Below are 20,118 nucleotides of genomic sequence, written 5' to 3' on the forward strand. Positions count from 1 at the left end.
AACTGATTAACCCACAGAAAAGAGAGTAAAAGATTATGGACCATACAACAATCTAACGTGTGTTTCAGATACCTCAGGGATGTTGGTACGCATATTATTGGGCCCCGAACAATGTTGATTTTACACTGTTTTCAATGGGCCCTTGAATTAGTGGTCTGCATCCGTATGTGGTGCCGGGTGTTCAGCCCTCGGGCCCAGGCCGGTGTGACGTACACCCAATATTGACCTCATTACCAGTCCATGGCGCGCTTGTTGTAGCGCGCGCGCCGCGTGACAGTAGTTGGGTCAAAATCATCAAAAAACGCTGCAGCCGGTAAAGAGTTTCAGACCGGAAATTTGATAGAACAAAACATGGGATTTTCTGTGACAGAAACCCTCGGTATGATAACTCAGCAACGATTGATAGTTGCTGGTGCATTAGGCCTTGCTGCCACGGCTGGCATCGTCAGCAGCGCAGCCTGGTGGTACAGAAGGACTCCCAAACCGGTGTTCCAACCGATAGGCCAGTTGAGTGAGATTTGGATCCATCCAGTCAAGTCGTGCCGCGGTCATCAGGTGTCGAGTGCTGAGTGCACGCCGATGGGGCTTTGCAGCAAAGGTGTTTATGACAGGTACCACTACCACCTTCGTCAGCAGCTTTCAGTCATTACTTCTAACAACCAGCTATATCGCAGTAACCCCCTGAGGCCTGAAATCAAAATAGTTTCCACTCTTCTGAAGGTCTCCTTGTTATATTAGTTGAATCTTTTTTTACGTGGTTTTGTGAAAGTCTTATGCGTTTCATAGCTCAACATGTGCACTATCACAACAGCTACATGTACGTAAATTACCTCTCCTCTTGTACCAGTACCTAAATTCTGCATCTGGCTTAACCAATTTGCTCTTAAAGAGGACTAGATGCCTGTATTCACTACTCATTATTGCAGTGTAAGTGCTTCTAGGCTGGCCCCAGAAATCATGCATCTCTAGCCTACTACAACTGTGATGGTGCATGTTGCTGGTCAATGTAACACAGGCAGTAAATCAGTTTGATCTAAACGATCACTTTGGAACATGTAACGAATGCTTTCCTTATATATTACCCCTTTAATCATCTTTTACCTCAGGAATTTGACTTGGCAATTTATGAGTTTAAAAGTAAAACTGTTACTAAAATCAGTGCTGAATGACTAAAAAGTCTTAAATTCGATCCGTTCTTTTGTAATGCATGGATTGCAGGTAGTAGTGATCTTGATCCAGACATGAATCATAATACATGTACTTCGGATCATCTCTTGTCGGACCAATTTGTTGAAAAGCACCGATTGACAAGTTGTCAAAACACATTTTCATATTTTCATCAAAATGCTTGAAGTCTTACCAAAAATTTTGATCAAATAATGGACTTTATAAATACTCTCAACTTTTCATTCCAAGTGATTGGTGTCAGTGAAACTTGGTTTAATGATGGTACTCCGGATGTGAATTTAAAGGAATATTCATTAGTTAAGAAAAATAGACAAAGTAGGATTGGTGGCGGTGTTGCACTAGTGCACTCTATGTTTGTAATTCCTTAAACTTTTCTCTTTGTAATGATCTATCATCAATTTGCACTGTTTATTGAAATTTCCCACATTTAAGGTAAAAATATATTTGTTGGAATAATTTATAAATCTCTTTGTTCTAATATGAATGAATTTGTTGATCTTTTCAATGAAATTCTGGCCAATTTAAATAAGGAAGGCAAAACTTCATTCATCCTGGGCGATTTTAACATCGATTTATTGAATTATAACAATCCTAATCCAACTCAAAATTTCACCAACACTCTTTTTAGCAATTATTATTTACCGATGAAAGACAGACCTCATCTGACGTCTACCACTGCTACTCCAATAGATAATATATATCAAATGGCATGGGACACACAGAGAGTGATATCCTGTTAAATGACATTTCTGATCACTTACCTATTTGTCAAGTATCGTCCTTTAAATTAATGTTAGAGATATTGACAAACACAATGCATGCCGTTCACAGACATACTACGCTGGTTTGGTGAATTAATTTTGGATTTTTTTGCCCTGCCCGACGTGTATTACTCTGTGTATTCACAGATATGCACCAAGGCGCATATTTGAATGTGAGAGCAAACGATGGGCGTGATCGGAGAGGAGGTGGACAAAATTAATCCCAGTAATTTAAGAAAACGATCTGTAGACCTTGAGTGGCTATTAACCACATTGTTGGTGAAGCAACTCAATGCCGATCCCGATGGCAAGAAGTTTTACCATAAAATTGAGCATTTGCATACCCATGCCAATTCCTTTTTGCATATTTATACCATATTTGGCAGTGAACACTGTGTGACCTCCCTTCCATATGAGAGTAAATACAGGTATCTAGGCCAGCACCCGAGGGGTTGTACGATGCAGGTACTTCCACCCCTAACATGCTAGTTAATTTCCAGAAAGTTTCTTAACCCCAGCATTATCGCTGGAACGAAACTTTGAGAAGCAAGCTATTTGCCGTGTATAATATCTTTTAGGGGCCATTCGGAATTTTCAATTTTTTTTTGAAATTTCGATTTTTTTTTCCAAAGTTTGTTGAGCTAACCACCCACCCACCTACTAAGCCACCGCCATTTTTGATTTAAAAAAAAGTGATGTTGTCATCCAGTATAAAAGCTCCTGGTCTATGGAAAGCCAAAGAAGCAAAACTTGGAGGCAACACATCGATCGTTCTTCAACATCGATCGATCGTTCCCCTACATCGATTGATCGTTCTTCTGCATCGATCAGTCATTCTTCTACATCGATCGATCATTCCCTACATCAATCGATCAATCTCTTTTGATCGATGAAGAAAGAGCGATGAAAAAAGAGAGATGACGAAAGACCGATAAAGAAAGACCGATGAAGCTACATCGATGTCAATGTTACATAACCTCTTCCAGCACCAAATAACATGTGTTCCCTGTAACCATAGCCCGTGTACCAGCACACAAGGCCACCCAAGCCAATTGAGTTGTCAGATGGGTGTTTTTCTGGTTTCCTTGTCGTGAAATCACTGAGAATATTTCCCCTGGATGGGATGCCAGTTCATTATGGGTTGCTCCCTAGCCACTGTGGGCGAAGATATTTACTCTAGGTAGATACAAATTTTATTATCCACACTGATAACATCCTGGGGAAACCAGCAGAACCGGCTGAACCAGTGCAACTATTCTGTCATTCATTGACCTACTTATCTAGCTATGCACTTCCATAACACTGATGAACACACTATTCCCTTCTGAATTTAAATATCTTGATCTAATTTGTCAACTTGTTTCAATACGACCCTTTCTTATGTTTCATTCCTGATCCCCTGAGACCCCAAGCTAACACGGATGAAGTCGAAAATAACAAATAAAATAAGCACATTGTTAAGCGTAAACAAAGAGAGCGTTTAATCTCGGCTGTCTCATTGATCCTAAAAGACTATCGCCCGGATGTTTATAGAAAACAAAGGATTAATTCGTAGCATTTGGACTACAACCGCCGATACAATCTCTGGACATCATCGTTTGACCTATGAGTGACTAAGAGGACTAAAATGAACATACAAAGAAACTTCAGAAGTTTTGTAACCTGGTATTATTACAAATGAAAAATAGAAAAACGTGAACATTTCTTTGGTACTCTGTAAGCATTTACTAAGATTAAGATGAACTTGTGCCAGATAATGTCGATGAGGCCTATGGGAATTTCTTAAATTGTGTATGACAAAAATTGTCCACAGTGTGAGCTCCGAAGTCATATTTAATAAGTAAAAACCACCTTGGATAACGGAAGGAATCTATAACTCAATCAGAGAAAAAAATCTGCATAAAAATATCTTCAGAATCCTGCAGTTCATAATAAATCTGCCAACACAAAGTTTAAAAACAAATTGAGATGTGTTATAAGAATGGCAAAGAAAATTACAGTATTACATGAAATTGCATGCATGTACATGTACATGTATATTTACACATGTAAAGTAATGAATGAAGTAATGAATGGATGAATGTGTCTGCACATGTGTCCTGTTAGTACTTGTACATGTGTGTTGTACCATAGTTGTACATGTACATACTGTATCATGAAGTTCAGTTCGGTTGTATACCGTACATGTAGTTCAGGCAAGTCAAAGGATCTTTTTTTTTGTTTATTGTCTTTTAAATCAAGAGTGAATTTTGATTTAAAATTATTTTTAATGATTCTCCCACCCACTAAATATTTCGAAAAGAATCAAAATTTAAAACATTAAAAATGTTTGAATGGCCCCTTACCATGCAAGCTAAGGTAAAGATGCTTTGACTGAGGTATCTTGACTTGGTGAAGCTGTAGTCTGAGTAACCATGAAGGTACAGGTACCGGTAGGTTACCCCGTTGGAGTAACTTGGACTCTACAAACAAAGACGAATCGCGTTTTTAACATTTGGACTTGTAAGGTGGGATGATATACATGTAGTAGCCCGACCATGTCCAAATGTTATGGCAGTTGGTAGAGTCCAAGTTACTCGGACTAGGGAAGCTGTTTTTTAAAATACATGTAAGTTTATCACAAGTGTTTTCTAAGTAAATGCGTTGCAATTTTCTAAGCTAACTTTCACTTTTCAGGACATGCAATCACTTTCTGAAGGCTGCTGATAGCATTTAAAGGGAAAATTACTGTTGTCCATGTATGGAACTCTTCCATCACAGAATTTATTACATTTATAATGTGCTGGTGTTGTGGGATGTGGTGCGTTTGTTTATTGGTAAGTGTGCAGTGTTCTGGATTGCACCACGACCCATATGCATGAGACTATGATAAACGTGTTCTTGGTTATAAGTCCAAAGTTACAGTTCTCAAGCTTGTATTTGTAGCTTCTTATATGTCTTGTGCTGCTTAACAATATTTAATTCAATTTAAATATATTACATATTTGACTAGAAATGGAACTAAACAAAGCAGACGGGGACAAAAAACTAGGACTTCATTTTCACTCTGCAGGTTCTTTGTGATTCTGGATGACGCAAACAGAGTAGTTACCATGAGGACAGAGCCCTCACTGGCGCTGGTGAAACCTTGGATATCAGAGGACGGAGTATGCTTAGTTTTCGATGCACCTGGAATGGACCCGCTGAGCATTCATCTGGCTGATCTCGCAGAGGCCAAGAAACAACCCACTGAATTTAGGCAAGAACCTGACAATGTTGCAGTCGACATCATGACGGGACAAAATGGATTTATCCGTATTGGACCATCACAAGTTTCGAGTGCTGTAAAAACCAACCAGTTGAAAGACAGGGTGCCTGCATGCTTGTTTAGGTTTCAGTGAGGACAAAACTTTAGGACCCAGGGAGAAGAGGTTTGAAAAGCTAACCGTGCATGCTCATAACACTGGAAACTTGAACTGGTCTAATATGGAAATTTTTACAGACCACAAGGAATTTCTAAAGGTGTATAGGTCTCCACAAGGATTTCACGAAACTGATATTTGGAAATTGCTCAAAACGGAGAAATTGTTTAATGTGTAAGAATCTGTCGCCAATTGAATTTTTTCATATCAGGGACATTCGGTCGAAATTTCATTCCAGGAGAGAGTGATTCATGTTGAAATGGGACCATTTTGAAAACATCGTTTGACACATGACCGATTTGGTACTGGAGAACAAAGCCACGTCTCCACAAGGATACAAATTTCGGAATGTGTGAATTTAATGAGTGCAGACTAGGCTACGGAAAATGTGTCGCAGTAATGTGTTTGAAAGTTTAAATGGACATGGCTACTGAAACTTGACCGTTAAATTACATTGCAGGATCCTAGCCAGTTTGTTGCCGTGCTTGGGAATATGGGAACTTTGCCAACTGAATGGCAAATCCAGTCGTTATCAAGATCAAATCCATTTACATTTCAATTTTCATTACATTTCTTGCCCTCCAACACTAACTTTCTTCCAACTCTGATGCAACATTACAGCTCCTGTGTGATATGCACAACAACCTTGAAAATGCAGCCTTGTGTTTAACTACCCTGATTTTCAATTTATATGCTATTCTGACTGATAGTTTAACTACATGCTGCCGGGTGCTTTTAAAAATGCAGTGCATACATACGGGTGATTTTCAAGATTTTCATCATTTCGTTTAATGGACGTTTACATCCACACGAATGACTCTTTGGTGGCTACTCTAAGCTGACAGGTCACCTTCATCGATTCCTGAATATTTCAGCCAACCCTGCCGCCCTGTAAAGAGAGCCCAGGATTGTGAGGTGTTGCTTGATTTCCTTTGTCCCCAGTGAATGCGAGTAGAAGCCCATGGTGCTCGAAACGGGATTCCCTGGCAGCAAGTGGTTATGCCCCACTTAAGCCATTAAGCTCCACCTATTGTTTTCTTCCCAATCACAGCCGTAATTTATGTCCAACATAAGTGTACAAAACTCCGACATGCTTGCATGTACATATGATGCACACCTCTGGAACACATCGTAGTGTGGCGTCGGAGAAGAACATGTGCCAAGGGCCCATGTGCACAGTGGGCGGGGCTTACTGGATCGGCCTGTTGTCATACATTAAAGGAACAGAAAATTGCACCGAAAATGCGTCTAAGAAAATAGAGTGCTTTGACCCTTTAAATTTGAGTACAGTGATAATTCCAACTGGGCGTGCACGTAATTTCTAATTTTGAATTTATATATCATCACCAACAGAATCTTCGGACTGCACACAGAGGGTGTGGAATGTAGCCAAAAGGCTGCAACCTGGCTTAGCACCTACCTCAAGAAGCCCGGCCTCAAGCTGGTCTACTTCAATGAAGGCCTGACCAAACCAAGGATACCCAGAAAGGATGTAACGTGGGGACATAAATTCACTGCAGAGGAAAAAGTGGTGAGGAGTGAAGGCCCGTGGCAAAGTCTTGTTCTGTAGCTTGGAGTGTAATAGGTTTATTTTTTTCAATCTGAATTCCAGTTGATTTGTGCAGACCTGCCAACTAGTACGATTTTGGCGTAATTTGTATGAAAAATTGATGAAAATATGACCGTATGCTTTTATCACCATAAAATACAAATTTCAATAACTTTGACACAGACAGAAAAAAAGAGGGCGCTATGTGAAATCTAAGCTAAAATAGCTGAAGCGGCTGCGAGCAAGACTAAGCCTCATGTCATGCCGTTCAGTATGGTGAACTCGTAAAGTAAAGCGTTCGTGATTGGTGTACCTGATGTACACATGCCCCTGGTAGCGCACGTATCAATCATTTGGAACATCGCATACCAAACCGATCGGCATGCATTGTGGAGTGTACGTTCCTCTGCGTGCAAAAATTTTCCCGACGTAATCGTAAAAGTGCTTGAGTGAAGATGGCTTCAACTTCTAAAAAGACACCCAAAAATGGAAGCAATCTTTCAAAAGGGAATTTACGGAGAAATTTGAATTCATATTACCTTCCCAGAGAGGTGAACATTACGCTTGCTGCACTTTGTGTAGTTCTGACTTCAGTATCACACATAGTGGGAGTTATGATGTATCTCGCCACAGTAAACACCGTGACATCGCTGAAACGAAGAATGCGACCCACAGCACTGCAGTCCTGCAGACTTTCTCACAAACAAAATACAGTCGACTCTCGTTATTACGAAATTGGCTACAACAAAATCATGGCTATAACAAACACAAGTCTGTGGTCCCTATGGGGAAAAAATCTGTTACAGCGAAAATCGCATTGTACGAAATTCCTGGTACAACAAATGGTTTTCGTGACCCCTGTGACCAGTCGACTTTTCTAGTCACCTGGTCCCTCTACTTTTTCAACACTCCTTATTCACTTTCAGACAACGGAATTCTTCTTTCTATACATGTACCCGGTACCTCAAGAACAGACGTCCACTATTCAACATGATTAGATGCAACCTTGTGTGGTAGAGTGCTCTCTCTTCAGCCTTCCCTTTACACACCTGGTAAAAATAGCTATCAACAATACTGTGTGGTGCACTCTGTGACTTTCTTGTATTGAGTAGCGCATTTGCATATCCACAGAGCCATACATGTGCAGGCCAGCATCTGACAATAGTGATCTGAACAGAGTACTGTTTCTGCCCTGCATTTGTTCACTGGTATGAAAAGCTTTTGTGATCCACCCCACCCTGTGGAGTGGGCAGAAACATAGTAATCAAATGACTCTGCTTCAGAGCCTCATCGCCTCATTGCTCTCTGCTGCTGTGCTGCTACTGTACATTGTTACATTGTATGAAACATAGCTACATGTATATCTATTTGCCTTGGTGCATACAGCATTAGTGATTGGCACGGGTCGAGGGACGCTGCATGCAATCTTTGAGTTCCTCACACCTAAAGTGTAGCAGTGCTCTACGTACTGCTAGCTATACGCTGTTGGTCGAGATCATTGACTGTCGGTTTTTTATTTGTATAAATATAAATTCTCTCACGCTTGTACAAGGCATTGTACAAATTGTAAATAAAATATTGAATGTAGTATTCGTGCCGCCACATTCCCCGTTGTCTTTATTTATTACTTTTAACTGAGTCCTTATACCACTCGGTTACACTCCGTTGCCCGAAAAACCATTGCTGACGAACCATTTATAACAAAAGTTTGTAAATCACGGTGGTGAAAACACATGCACAATCCATCACACTAATTCCGTTGCCAAAGAAGGCATGAGGGAAAGCGGCAACCAGTCAATGTACGGTTGCTGCCAAAAAGGGTTGCGAGCGTTCCACTACATGTACATCGTATACAAATGCAGCTCTACATTTGCAAGTCGAAAAAAATACTGCCGTCACAAATTTTTTGTAGATTCTTCACAAAAATTGATCTCATGTCTATGTTTGTGTTTTCTGTGTTCATGTATTTCATTTGAAGATGTACTGCTCGCACTCGAAACGAGCATGTTTCCACAAAATTTCTAGCTGCAGCACGAGACTAATCGCCCGCCCCTCCAGATGCGTCATGCACGCTTAAAACACGATACACAGACATTGTTTGCCAGTTTCCTGTAGTCATGACAAGCGTGACGCAGGATTCAAAAATCAATTATTTTTTACATTGATTACACAAACATCAAAACGAAAATTCCCTTCCCAATTCTGATAAAAATGTGGCAAAATTAGTTTGCTTGAGTACCCTCACATCTCATGAGCCCAACTTATCGCCCAACGCTGAATTATTCATATTGCTACAAAAAGATCTAGCGTACCGGCCAATGAGACTGTGCATTTTCATGATGTACACTTTGCGAGGCACAGCTATCCAATCGCAATAGTCCTTCATGACATCATGCTCCTTAAGCCACCATCATGCAGGCCACACAGGCCTACATGTGCATGCGGTTTAGCTTCGTTGTCATCCATGGCAATTGAAAGCCTTTTAAAAATCCCTGGATCGATGCTTTCACATGTATTTGCTTTTTGTAATCTCACATGCACATCAAACATGTTTTCATATGACAGTGAATTTTATTAATCTAAGCACATCACAATATATGTAATTAATTATAACCGAGAGATCTTTTTGATATAACATCAACCAGGCGTTCACATGTATGCACATACATGTACACCCATACACGTGCATATGCATGTACATGGTATTGTACAACAATGCACCGAAGCCATTGCACTGTGTTCCGCCGACAACGAATTTCGGATACAACAAACGTTTCTACGTGGTCCCGCGGATTTCATAATAACGAGAGTCGACTGTATACGCCCAAGCCACAGCCAGACCATGGCAGCAACGCGCACACCAAAATGAACTGTTGTGTAAATGCAAGAAAGCAACTGCCGTGAGCAACACCAGGAAATTATAAGGTCCATTTAAGCCTGCACGAGTAAAGTATTAAAGTTCAAATAGTATGTAGTCAGGCAAAGGTATTTGTAAGCTTGTCTTTCCTGTTTGGGAAAATACACATTTTGAACCTCCGAATACACTTTTGTGATTCTAAAGGTTGGCAGGTCTGTTTTGTATGTCTGGGGTTAAAATCTAGGGCGTGCTCAATAGTGAATACGTATGGCAGTTTTGGCATATTCAGTACGTCTTTATTAATAGTACACATGCCTATACAGAGTGTTGTGATATTGAGCGCCTCCCTGCAAAGCCTATTAACCCTAACACTCCCAAGTCTTCCAATTTCAATACGATTTTACTTACACCCTTGGGGGTTAGGGTTAAGTGACCCCCTTTTTTGTAGTGTCCGAGGGCCAGCAAAATTCATCCCTTTAATATAGTGTAGAGGATCACGAGACCCATTTGACAATACAGTCGAACACAGATTAAGAAGAGCTCTGACAATACTAAGTCATGTTTATAACAAGGAAAATGTTAGGTCCCAAGTCTTTGTTTTCTAGAACTGATAAGGGCACCCTCTTTAAATTCTATGGTTCTCCTTTCCGACCAAACCTATTTTGGCTCCCGGCTTGTTTTTTTCCGACCCTGCTAAGAGGGCCTTGCTTAGAAAAAGAAAGGAGGGTGTGATGACCTGTACAAAACCAGCGCTGAAAATGTACATGTGTGATATGACGTTGCCCAAACATCAACACAGTTGAAATCTGTTGTTATGGCCTCAATACCAAACTGAGTGGTACTGTACTACATCCAATGGACCACATACAAGCATGTGTGGAGCGCCGTAGAATTTATTTAGGAAAAATTTTTGTTGACTGACCAACCTTCCCACAATTGGAAAAAAGATATGAGAACCACAAAAAAAAAAGGATGCCCAAATACAAGGTACCTGTTATAACAAGGTACTTTGTAAGGTCGAAAGGACTTTGTAGCAACAGTGTTCCATTGTAAACATCCCCCACGATACGGATTAAACCTGTACCTCACAATTGATAAAACATGAGCCACATACATATACTTAAAACGGAATGGTTTGGGCTAACTTATTGGAAAGATTTTCCGTTGCTGCTACCTTCAATGTTTTTTTTTTCTGCAGTAGCACTTAACATGTATTTTACTTCTTTTAAGATTTTAACCCCAACAGATTTAAACTCCATAAAAATGTTAATCTTCCTTTTCTTCCCATATCTGTCAGTTCAGCCCTCTTTCTTACAAATTGCAAGTTGTCTAAATTTCTCTTTTTTTCTCCCATACGGGTGCGACATTCATTGTTACCTTCAGAGGGGGTATTCGGACTTTGCTTCTTTCATGCTTCTGACTGAAGCCTCTCTGGATGATCTCAACTCTCACCTTGATAAACCTATCACCGTGAGGAATGTACGACCAAGTTTTGTGGTGTCAGGATCCAGTGCCTTTCAAGAGGTTTGTTCAGTGAATAACTTCTGTGGAAGAGTTGTTGAGTCCGAGCAGAAACAATAGAGGGTGTGCAAAGATGATCCTTTGGTGGGAAATCGCACACAGGCTTGTTTTTTATGGGACATGCTGAGCAGGTGTGATCTGTTTCTTAGAATGTACAGTCGACTGTTGTTATAAAGAACACTTTTATTTAGATGTGTACAGGGTGCATGCGTGAGCTTGGCTCAAAAACGTCCCACTGCCTGTCTCCTCTTTGCTGGTGAAGGTGCGTGTCAACTCGAGGCATTACATACTCCTGGATGAAATCGATAGTCTCACTTGAACAGTTCAGAATAAACTGAATTGCGTACTTACAAAAAAAGATTAGTTGTGAGTATTTCCTTTAATCAACAAGAAGAAATAGAAAAGTTAGACAATTTTGTACACAATATTCAGCTTTTATTGTTTTTGTTTGAGTTCTAAAGCAAACAGGTTTACATCAGTGTTTTGCTTTTTGGTATTGTCATATAGGACTCTTGGAAATACATCAAGATTGGGGACACTGTGACCATGCGGAGAACTCATGGTTGTGGAAGGTGAGACGACACAACTTTTTTTTGTGAGCGTTGGCACAGAGATCTTTGATATTGGAATTTGTGTTTTGTGCTGCTTTGTTCTGTATGGTAACTGTTGCTTTTACAATGTACATGTATGTATAATGTACAAAGACAACTTTAAAGCCTAGACATGACATTTATGTACAGTGCATTTTTACGTTGTGAGATTCTTTGAGCAATATACATTGTAGGTTACCTGACGTGATCTGTGCCACTATGTCATACATACGCAAATGTTCTGTAGCTCGTTACTAATATGCCGTAATGTTTGGACACAGCTTAGCCTAGAGTACGTTTGCACGACTATTTTTCCACTACTGGTCAATTTGCTGGGTACCAAGGATATAATTTGTGTACAGGTCATCAGGCAAAATTGTGGCCAGTGGTCAACAAATGGTCATTGCTCCTTGGAACTTACCCGCACTTACGCCCTCAGCAGTAGAAATGCATAAATTAATGATAAAATTCTCCAGTTCCATTTCAATAATGAGACAGTTTGCAAGTGCACCCCTCTCACAGGAGGATGTAGGTGTTTTTTGCACATTCAGCTGAAAACTTGCACCTTGGGCATTTCAAAACGTGCAAACCAGAGTGCCAACATGTGGGGCACATTTCCATGGCTCCTGTGAGTAGGCCAGTTCTTGCACACAAAGTTTAATTTTGTGCATTAGTAAATGCAGTGAGTGATACACGATGCTTAGCCTTTTGGCTTTGATGATGAGCTTGCTGAAATGTATTTCACTGAAATCCACGTTCAGTTCAGTGCGGTATCTCCAGAAAGAAAAAAAAAAAGGGACGCTGGAACTTTTTTGGTGTGAAAATTGTGCACTGTGTATTGTGTGAGACAATATCGGCTGTCGAATGTGTCAAGTAACGGAAACTTTGGCCGAGTGTACATATGATGCGTGCCCAAAATTGTAATATGATTAAAACTGCCACCAGATGGCACCAGGCAGTTCTGCCAACTAAAACGTTCGGCTTGATTTTCTCGTTTGCCTGATCATTATCGTGGCCTTTCACATGTGGTTACCCAATATGCTTTTGCATGGAATGTGGTTGTGCAGGTGCAAATTGACGACGGTCGATCCCGAGACTGGTGTGATCAGAAGTGACGGGGAACCTCTTGCAACTCTCAAAAAGTGAGTCTGATAACGGTCCTGTGTTTTCTTTTTTCATAGCAAGGTTTATTACAAAAAAAAGGGAGGTGGAGGGGGGGTCATTACTCTTTACCTTCTTTGATCTTTCAAAGTACACCAGGGGGGTTGAGGAAGGTAGAGCTCAGTGAACAGGTTGTCTTAATAATAATACTTTTTTTTGCGCTGTTAAATTTACACTATACAAAGTCAAACCTCATTAATAAGAGCACTGTTCATACAAGATTCTGCTAATAACAAGGAAAAAATTTCGGTCCCAATCCTTTGTTTTTTGTTTTTTCATCCCTGATAATGCAAGGTTCCTGCTATGACCAGGTAATTGCCAAGTGTGAAGGACCTCTTATTAATGAGGTTCAACTGCAGTACTGAAGTGAATATGTCACGCGCACAATTATGTGTGTAAAAGGCATTAGTGTGAAAGCCAGTGCGTGAACCAACACATGCACATACTCAGTTCGCTTGTATGTCATTTACTACTTGTACATGATGTCACACTTTGGGACTCTATGTACATCTCCTCAACTGATCGTCACAAAACCCACAACTTGCTGAGACTTCCATGAAAAGATACGTTTTTAACAAAGTTTTGAGTATGTGTACATCAGCAGATTTTGCATTTCTTACGTTGAATGGAAAGTTATTCCAAAGCCTGGGAACAGCACAAACAAATGAATGATCTTCCATCAGTCGCATACATGTACACGCAGTGTGATGGAAGCAGTAGTCTAGTTCTCGGACCAATAAACACCAACACGGTGGGCTGCTTGACCAGGTACTGTCTAATGTGCTGGTATCTCCAATGCTGTGTACGAACACGTAAAGCAGACGCCAGGTACTGTACTTCGGACATTGTGTGTGATCTTAACAGGTGTGTAGTATGCATGTAATGTGCCTGCATAAAGTGTACACAGATACCTCGGTGTGGAGCATGGCCGGCTGGTTGGTTGTGTGGTCTACGAGGTATATTTGCGTATATATTCAAGGTTCAGAAAGCAGCTATTTATACTAGTGCAGCTTGTTTTTATTAAGAATGAAGAACAAAACTTTCTATCTTTCTATCTTTTCTATCTTAACATTTACAATAAAATCCATAAGTTTCAGCGACCGCACAGAGTGTAGTGTGGCAAAACGATTTTATGCGCTCCACCACAATGGGGAGCTAGCGTGACCAAACAAGCCTGTGCTGTGTTCATAAGACACACACTCGGTGGTAATGCGTGATGTGCACTGCTTGTACGGGCACTCAGTGCCGGGCGCAAACACACAGACTAATGCAGTGTGCTTTATAAGATCGTAAATACTAATCAATAACCAATGCGTGTGTAATTTCACTACAATATTTACAGTGTCAGCTGTAGTTGTTTCAGTTATGAAAATTTTGCCCCAAAAATCCGCCTGCCATTTTTATGTTCTGTATTGCAAAATTCTACGTGCCCTTTTTTTATTGTCCATTTTGCAAAGTGCAAAATCACACACAGCCGTCCAAAGACGGATTTGGACCAGTCACTGGAAGACCCTTTTGGCAAATACGTGTACTCAAAAGGTTGCTTGCCAAGGTACATGTTGTTCAAGTTAATAGATACTTGCTGTGAAATATGTTGTATTGTGTAACCCTGTAATCTATGATTCTTATCTTGATGGCTGTTTTACCCTTTCTTCCATTTGGCCTGTTGTGCAGACCCGCCCCCCAAAATCTCATCCATTCAACCTTCAATTTTGAGGTGGTTTTCATGTTTACAGAATTTGCATGGGTTTTCTGCCGCAGATATCGAGTGTTAGACAAGTCGGACCCTGACAGCAAGTCCTACAAAGGCTCTCCGGTGTTTGGATCTTATCTGGTGTGCGATGTGTCTGGTACCATCAAAGTCGGAGACACCGTGTACGCAGCAGTGTAAAAACAGCTGCCCTGCCACAACATTTCCAGGTGATTACATTTAAGACCGCACACGTCACTGTCTATGCGAATCTGTTCTGCCCTCTTTAAATGCACAGGTTCAAGGAAGCAATAGCTATAATTATCTCCAGAACCTTCAACTGAAGAATAAAGAACAGCATGGCTGAAAGTCAGGGCCTCGGTTTCCATACCAACTTTATTCCACGGTGAACTGTAAAGAAGAAATATATAAAGCCTTATTTATAACAACACTTGTAAAGTTTGGTAGTACAAGTATAAGCAATGAGGATTATCTCCAAATCGCACCTTCCAAGACAAACATGCTTCAACTACAAACGCTGTATGCTAAACAAGCTAGATCCTTAAAAACAGGGTTTGTTCCACTGTAAACCATGAGTTTTGGGGCCCAAGAACAAAAAACAGGAATTGCTCATGTTTTACTTACATGTAACTTGAAAAGCACAGAGACCTACATGTAGTAGTAATTACAGACAGTTAAAGCAGAAATAGAGAAAGCCTATCCAGTATGAGACAGTCGAGCTGTCAGTCTGACTTGCCACAAGTCCAAAACCATTCTCAACTTATATGATTTTGACTGCGGGGTTAATCAATTATTCTGTTTATATTGATGTGAAGATTAAAAAAGGAAAAACTGGTGAAGTTTATGCAGAAGTTGGGAATTTGGGCCATTTGCCAAAATAACCACATGACTCGGACAAGAGTGCCATGTCTACGTGCTTTGAGAGTTCACTCTGGAAGTCTGTCTAGAAAGAAATAAACTTGATTGGCATGTGAGCTGCAAATGGCACCCTCTAAACAGTTCGTAGGTCAGCGAACTGGCCCATTGTTTCCTGGTTTTTATCCAGTCTGTGCACGCCTGAAACGTTTGCCTCCTCATTTAGGCCTTTGTCAGTGGCACCTTTTATTCTCTTAGCTTAGCTTGGCAATTGTGCCCTCTGGATCCCTAGCAATTTTTTTATCAGTTGAGTCCACAAAGCAGGTCAGAGAGTGAGGGATCAACAGCTAATCTCTGAAAAGAAACTCTGATAATGCCTAGTAACAGTCGTGTTTAAAGGGCTGGGGGGATAGACCTATGCCCCGGGTCACATTTGGAGGTTTTTCATGCCATTGAAACAGACTTTCTGTCATCAAGACTTTCTATTATCAAACACAAAAAAATGTGTGGTTCTGATTTTTGTATATAAATACATGTACCTCCTTTCATTGATTATACAATGTATATATATATTTTTCAGAGTCATATTTTTAGGGTTTAGTTTTTGAAATTCCCAGTTTCAAATTGGTAATGACATCTTTTTCATATTTTGGAAATATTACAGTTGTTGGTATTTTCCTCATGAAGCTGTTCATGCATTGTTGTAAACCATGACAGAATGAACAAATTTCTTCATTTTTAAAAAGCAAAGAATAGCATGAAATAGTGGAATTCACAAGAGCACAAAACTGGTTGAAACGTCAAGTTCACACTCGTTGGTTGTTATCAGAACCACCACTCTTATAGAAGAGATGGATTCATTACGATGTACCCGCAAGCCATCTGTCTGCAAAATCTCCACCATGCAAGGCTTCATATCTTATTTACCGGTAATTTTGCACTCAGGTAGTTTTGTCTGAGATCCTGAATCTCTTCAAGAATCAGCACCATGCACCAGGCTGTAAGCCTTATGTGCAAGGAAGCCATTCTCAGTCATGTTCCTGGGATTCTTTTTGTTCAAAGTAATCTGTGGGTTGGTGCCAGACTGTTCTGCAGTCTGGTCCAAGTCCCACTTTCAATTTTGTTATGCATTAGCATGAACAGTACAGATATCAATTTGTAATGAACTTTTAATATCTTATTACTTTTGTTTCAGGTTTCTGAAATGAAAAGTCAGCCACACTCTGGATTCAATATAGCCGACTTATTAATAAATGCTGTTGTCAACATGCCCCTCTCCCTTGTGAACTACATTGTTACAGTGAATGGGCTGTTCAGTGCCATTTCCATCAAAAGACTACAAATTCAGTTGTTGGAATATGATGGCTTAATGATTAATCAGTCATTAAAAGACTCATGCAAATATAATTTTGTTTTTAATTTAGTTGTTGTAACTGCTTCTTCGTGTCCTGTTTAACCTCTGTTTTTGTTTACTTTTATGCCACTGAATATCTGCATATGTATGAGCAAAAGTGTAATGTCATCCAGGGTGACAGCTATGGCTACTCTAAAGTTGGGTCTGACCATTGGTATCTGGCTGTTGTGAAGTTTGTTTATTTTGGTTTTTATATTGGTGATATGTTGTTTCATTTCATGACAATAGGCTTGTGAGCAAAGTTTTCTCGCAAATATTTCCAGTGAGCCAGTGTTGAGCTAACGTTTCTAACTGCATCAATTTCCCAAATGTCTCCCAAATATGTACTGAGGCAGTAATGCATTGGGTTGTTTTTAACCTAGTTCAAATTTTATGACTCCTGAAAATTACACGAAGAAAAGTGTCATTTAGAGAAAGAAAATTTGGTTTAAGTTATGTCTGTGTGCCTTAAAGCTCAAAGTAAAAATATGAAATAGGAAACTCACAATAAACGTGGCCCTGTTAATCTGCTTATTTCAAATTCAAGTTTGAGTGTAAAATGTAGAGAACTTCATCGTTTTCAGGGAATATCATGTTTGTCATGTATAAATAATGTAGAATGAATAAACCCATAGTTTACATATGTATAATCATCATTGCTGGATGCGGGGGGGTATGGGCCATGCCTCCCCAAAGATCCAATTTTGTGTTTAAGAAAAATAATGACTAAGTGGAGATATACATTCTATATCTAAGGTGAAGACAATGGGAAACTTTGAGAAGCTTGGTGGCAACAAACGTACCGGTCCTTTTTTACCAGTCTGAGCATGTGTGCATAGTGTTACGTATGCACAATAACTTGAAAAAGGACCGGTTGTGTGCTGCCACCAGGGTCTCAAAGTCTCTGCATTGTGTTTTGCTGCAAACGTACAAAAAAAATGATTCGTCACGTAGAGATACATAAATGTAACAAGTGAAGGTGCCTTAGGAAGGATTTGTTTATTTTTCCATGAATTGTTGTACGGTGCCATGATATTACTGAGGAAAAAGAGTGCCATTTTTTTCTCGATGAGGTTGAAAGTGAAAGTGGATGTCTACCTCAAAGCTCAGAAATGTTATTCTGATGCTTCAAGTAGTTTTGTCTGAGATCCTGAATCTCTTCAAGAATTAGCACCATGCAACAGACTGTAAGCCTTATGTGCAAGGAAGCCATTTTCAGTCATGTTCCTGGGATTCTTTTTGTTCAAATTAATTTGTGGCTTGGTGCCAGACTGTTCTGCAGTCTGGTCCAAGTCCCACTTTCAATTTTGTTAATCAAAAATTTTGATAAAAATTTTAAGTTACGCATTAGCATGAACAGTACAGATATCAATTTGTAATGAACTTTTAATATCTTATCACTTTTGTTTCAGGTTTCTGAAATGAAAACTCATGCAAATATAATTTTGTTTTTAATTAGGTGTTGTAAATGCTTCTTCGTGTCCTGTTTAACCTCTGTTTTTGTTTACTTTGTGCCACTGAATATCTGCATATGCATGAGCAAAAGTGTAATGTCATCCAGGGTGACAGCTATGGCTACTCTAAAGTTGGGCCTGACCATTGGTATTTGGCTGTTGTGACGTTTGTTTATTTTGGTTTTAATTTTGGTGATATGTTGTTTCATTTCATGACAATAGGCTTGTGAGCAAAGTTTTCTCGCAAATATTTTCAATGGGCCAGTGTTGAGCTAATGTTTCTAACTGCATCAATTTCCCGAGTGTCTCCCAAAGATCTACTGAGGCAGTAATGCATTGGGTTGTTTTTAACCTAGTTCAAATTTATGACTCCTGAAAATTACACGAAGAAAAGTGTCATTTAGAGAAAGAAAATTTGGTTTAAGTTATGTCTGTGTGCCTTAAAGCGCAAAGTAAAAAAGTTTGAGTTTAAAATGTAGAGAACTTCATCGTTTTCAGGGAATATCATGTTTGTCATGTATAAATAATGTAGAATGAATAAACCCATAGTTTACATATGTATAATCATCATTGCTGGATGCGGGGGGGTATGGGCCATGCCTCCCCAAAGATCCAATTTTGTGTTTAAGAAAAATAATGACTAAGTGGAGATATACATTCTATATCCAAGGTGAAGACAATGGGAAACTTTGAGAAGCTTGGTGGCAACAAACGTACCGGTCCTTTTTTACCAGTCTGAGCATGTGTGCATAGTGTTACGCATGCACAATAACTTGAAAAAGGACCGGTTGTGTGCTGCCACCAGGGTCTCAAAGTCTCTGCATTGTGTTTTGCTGCAAACGTACAAAAAAAATGATTCGTCACGTAGAGATACATAAATGTAACAAGTGAAGGTGCCTTAGGAAGGATTTGTTTATTTTTCCATAAATTGTTGTACGGTGCCATGATATTACTGAGGAAAAAGAGTGCCATTTTTTTCTCGATGAGGTTGAAAGTGAAAGTGGATGTCTACCTCAAAGCTCAGAAATGTTATTCTGATGCTTACAAACTAGTTTAACTAATTAATGGAATAATCCTTGCAGAAATGAGGCTTCAGACTTGGCTGAAAATCTGCACTGGAATGAATGAAGTTGTTGAATCAGTTCACAGGGACTCAGGTTGTTCAAAGTAGCCCGTTATCAACTTTTTGTACAGTTGTCATGGCTAACTGGCTATGAACCAATCGACTACTTTTTTTAAAAAATCAAACAGCCAGAAGAGGCACAGCTTTATGATCACGTACATGTATTTGGCAGGTCTTTGTATTCAGATTCTGTTGTAATTGCTTATTTTTTAGGGCTCATTATTCGTCTTAAATTTTTAGTCAAATAAGGGGGTTCTTAGTAGTGTCATTTAATACCTTATGTTGTAGCATTTGTCCATATTAGCAATCTTTTATTGCACTTATTTTCAAAGTGTAATTTGATACTTCTGGTTGAGCTGAAATAAAGTGACATGTATTTTTAGATCTGAGCTAAACAGGAGTTTGATTTTTTCGTTTCCTGTCCCACATCTTTTTTGTTTTCTTTGTCACCGGAAGAAAGGTCATTTATTGCAAAAACTAATTAATGTTAACAAAATACGGTACAAGATTTGTGTAATAGTTTGCGGAACTTTTTAACCGCACGGCAAACAAAT

General features: G+C 39.6%; 1 protein-coding gene across 1 annotated transcript; it reads left to right on the plus strand.

Annotated features, from left to right (window-relative positions):
• The first annotated feature begins 207 nt into the window (after window positions 1-207).
• Window positions 208-19,946, plus strand: LOC110990320 (mitochondrial amidoxime-reducing component 1-like). Its single transcript, XM_022255250.2, has 8 exons — window positions 208-611; window positions 5,002-5,187; window positions 6,704-6,881; window positions 11,140-11,280; window positions 11,785-11,849; window positions 12,935-13,009; window positions 14,790-14,948; window positions 16,790-19,946. The coding sequence occupies exons 1-7, from the start codon at window positions 352-354 to the stop codon at window positions 14,917-14,919; spliced, it is 1,035 nt and encodes a 344-aa protein (XP_022110942.2). The 5' UTR covers window positions 208-351; the 3' UTR covers window positions 14,920-14,948; window positions 16,790-19,946.
• Window positions 19,947-20,118: the final 172 nt, after the last annotated feature.

This window comes from Acanthaster planci, linkage group LG01 (genome assembly GCF_054643075.1).
Source record: "Acanthaster planci isolate LZ-2023a linkage group LG01, COTS_SCS, whole genome shotgun sequence".
NCBI lineage: Eukaryota > Metazoa > Echinodermata > Asteroidea > Valvatida > Acanthasteridae > Acanthaster > Acanthaster planci.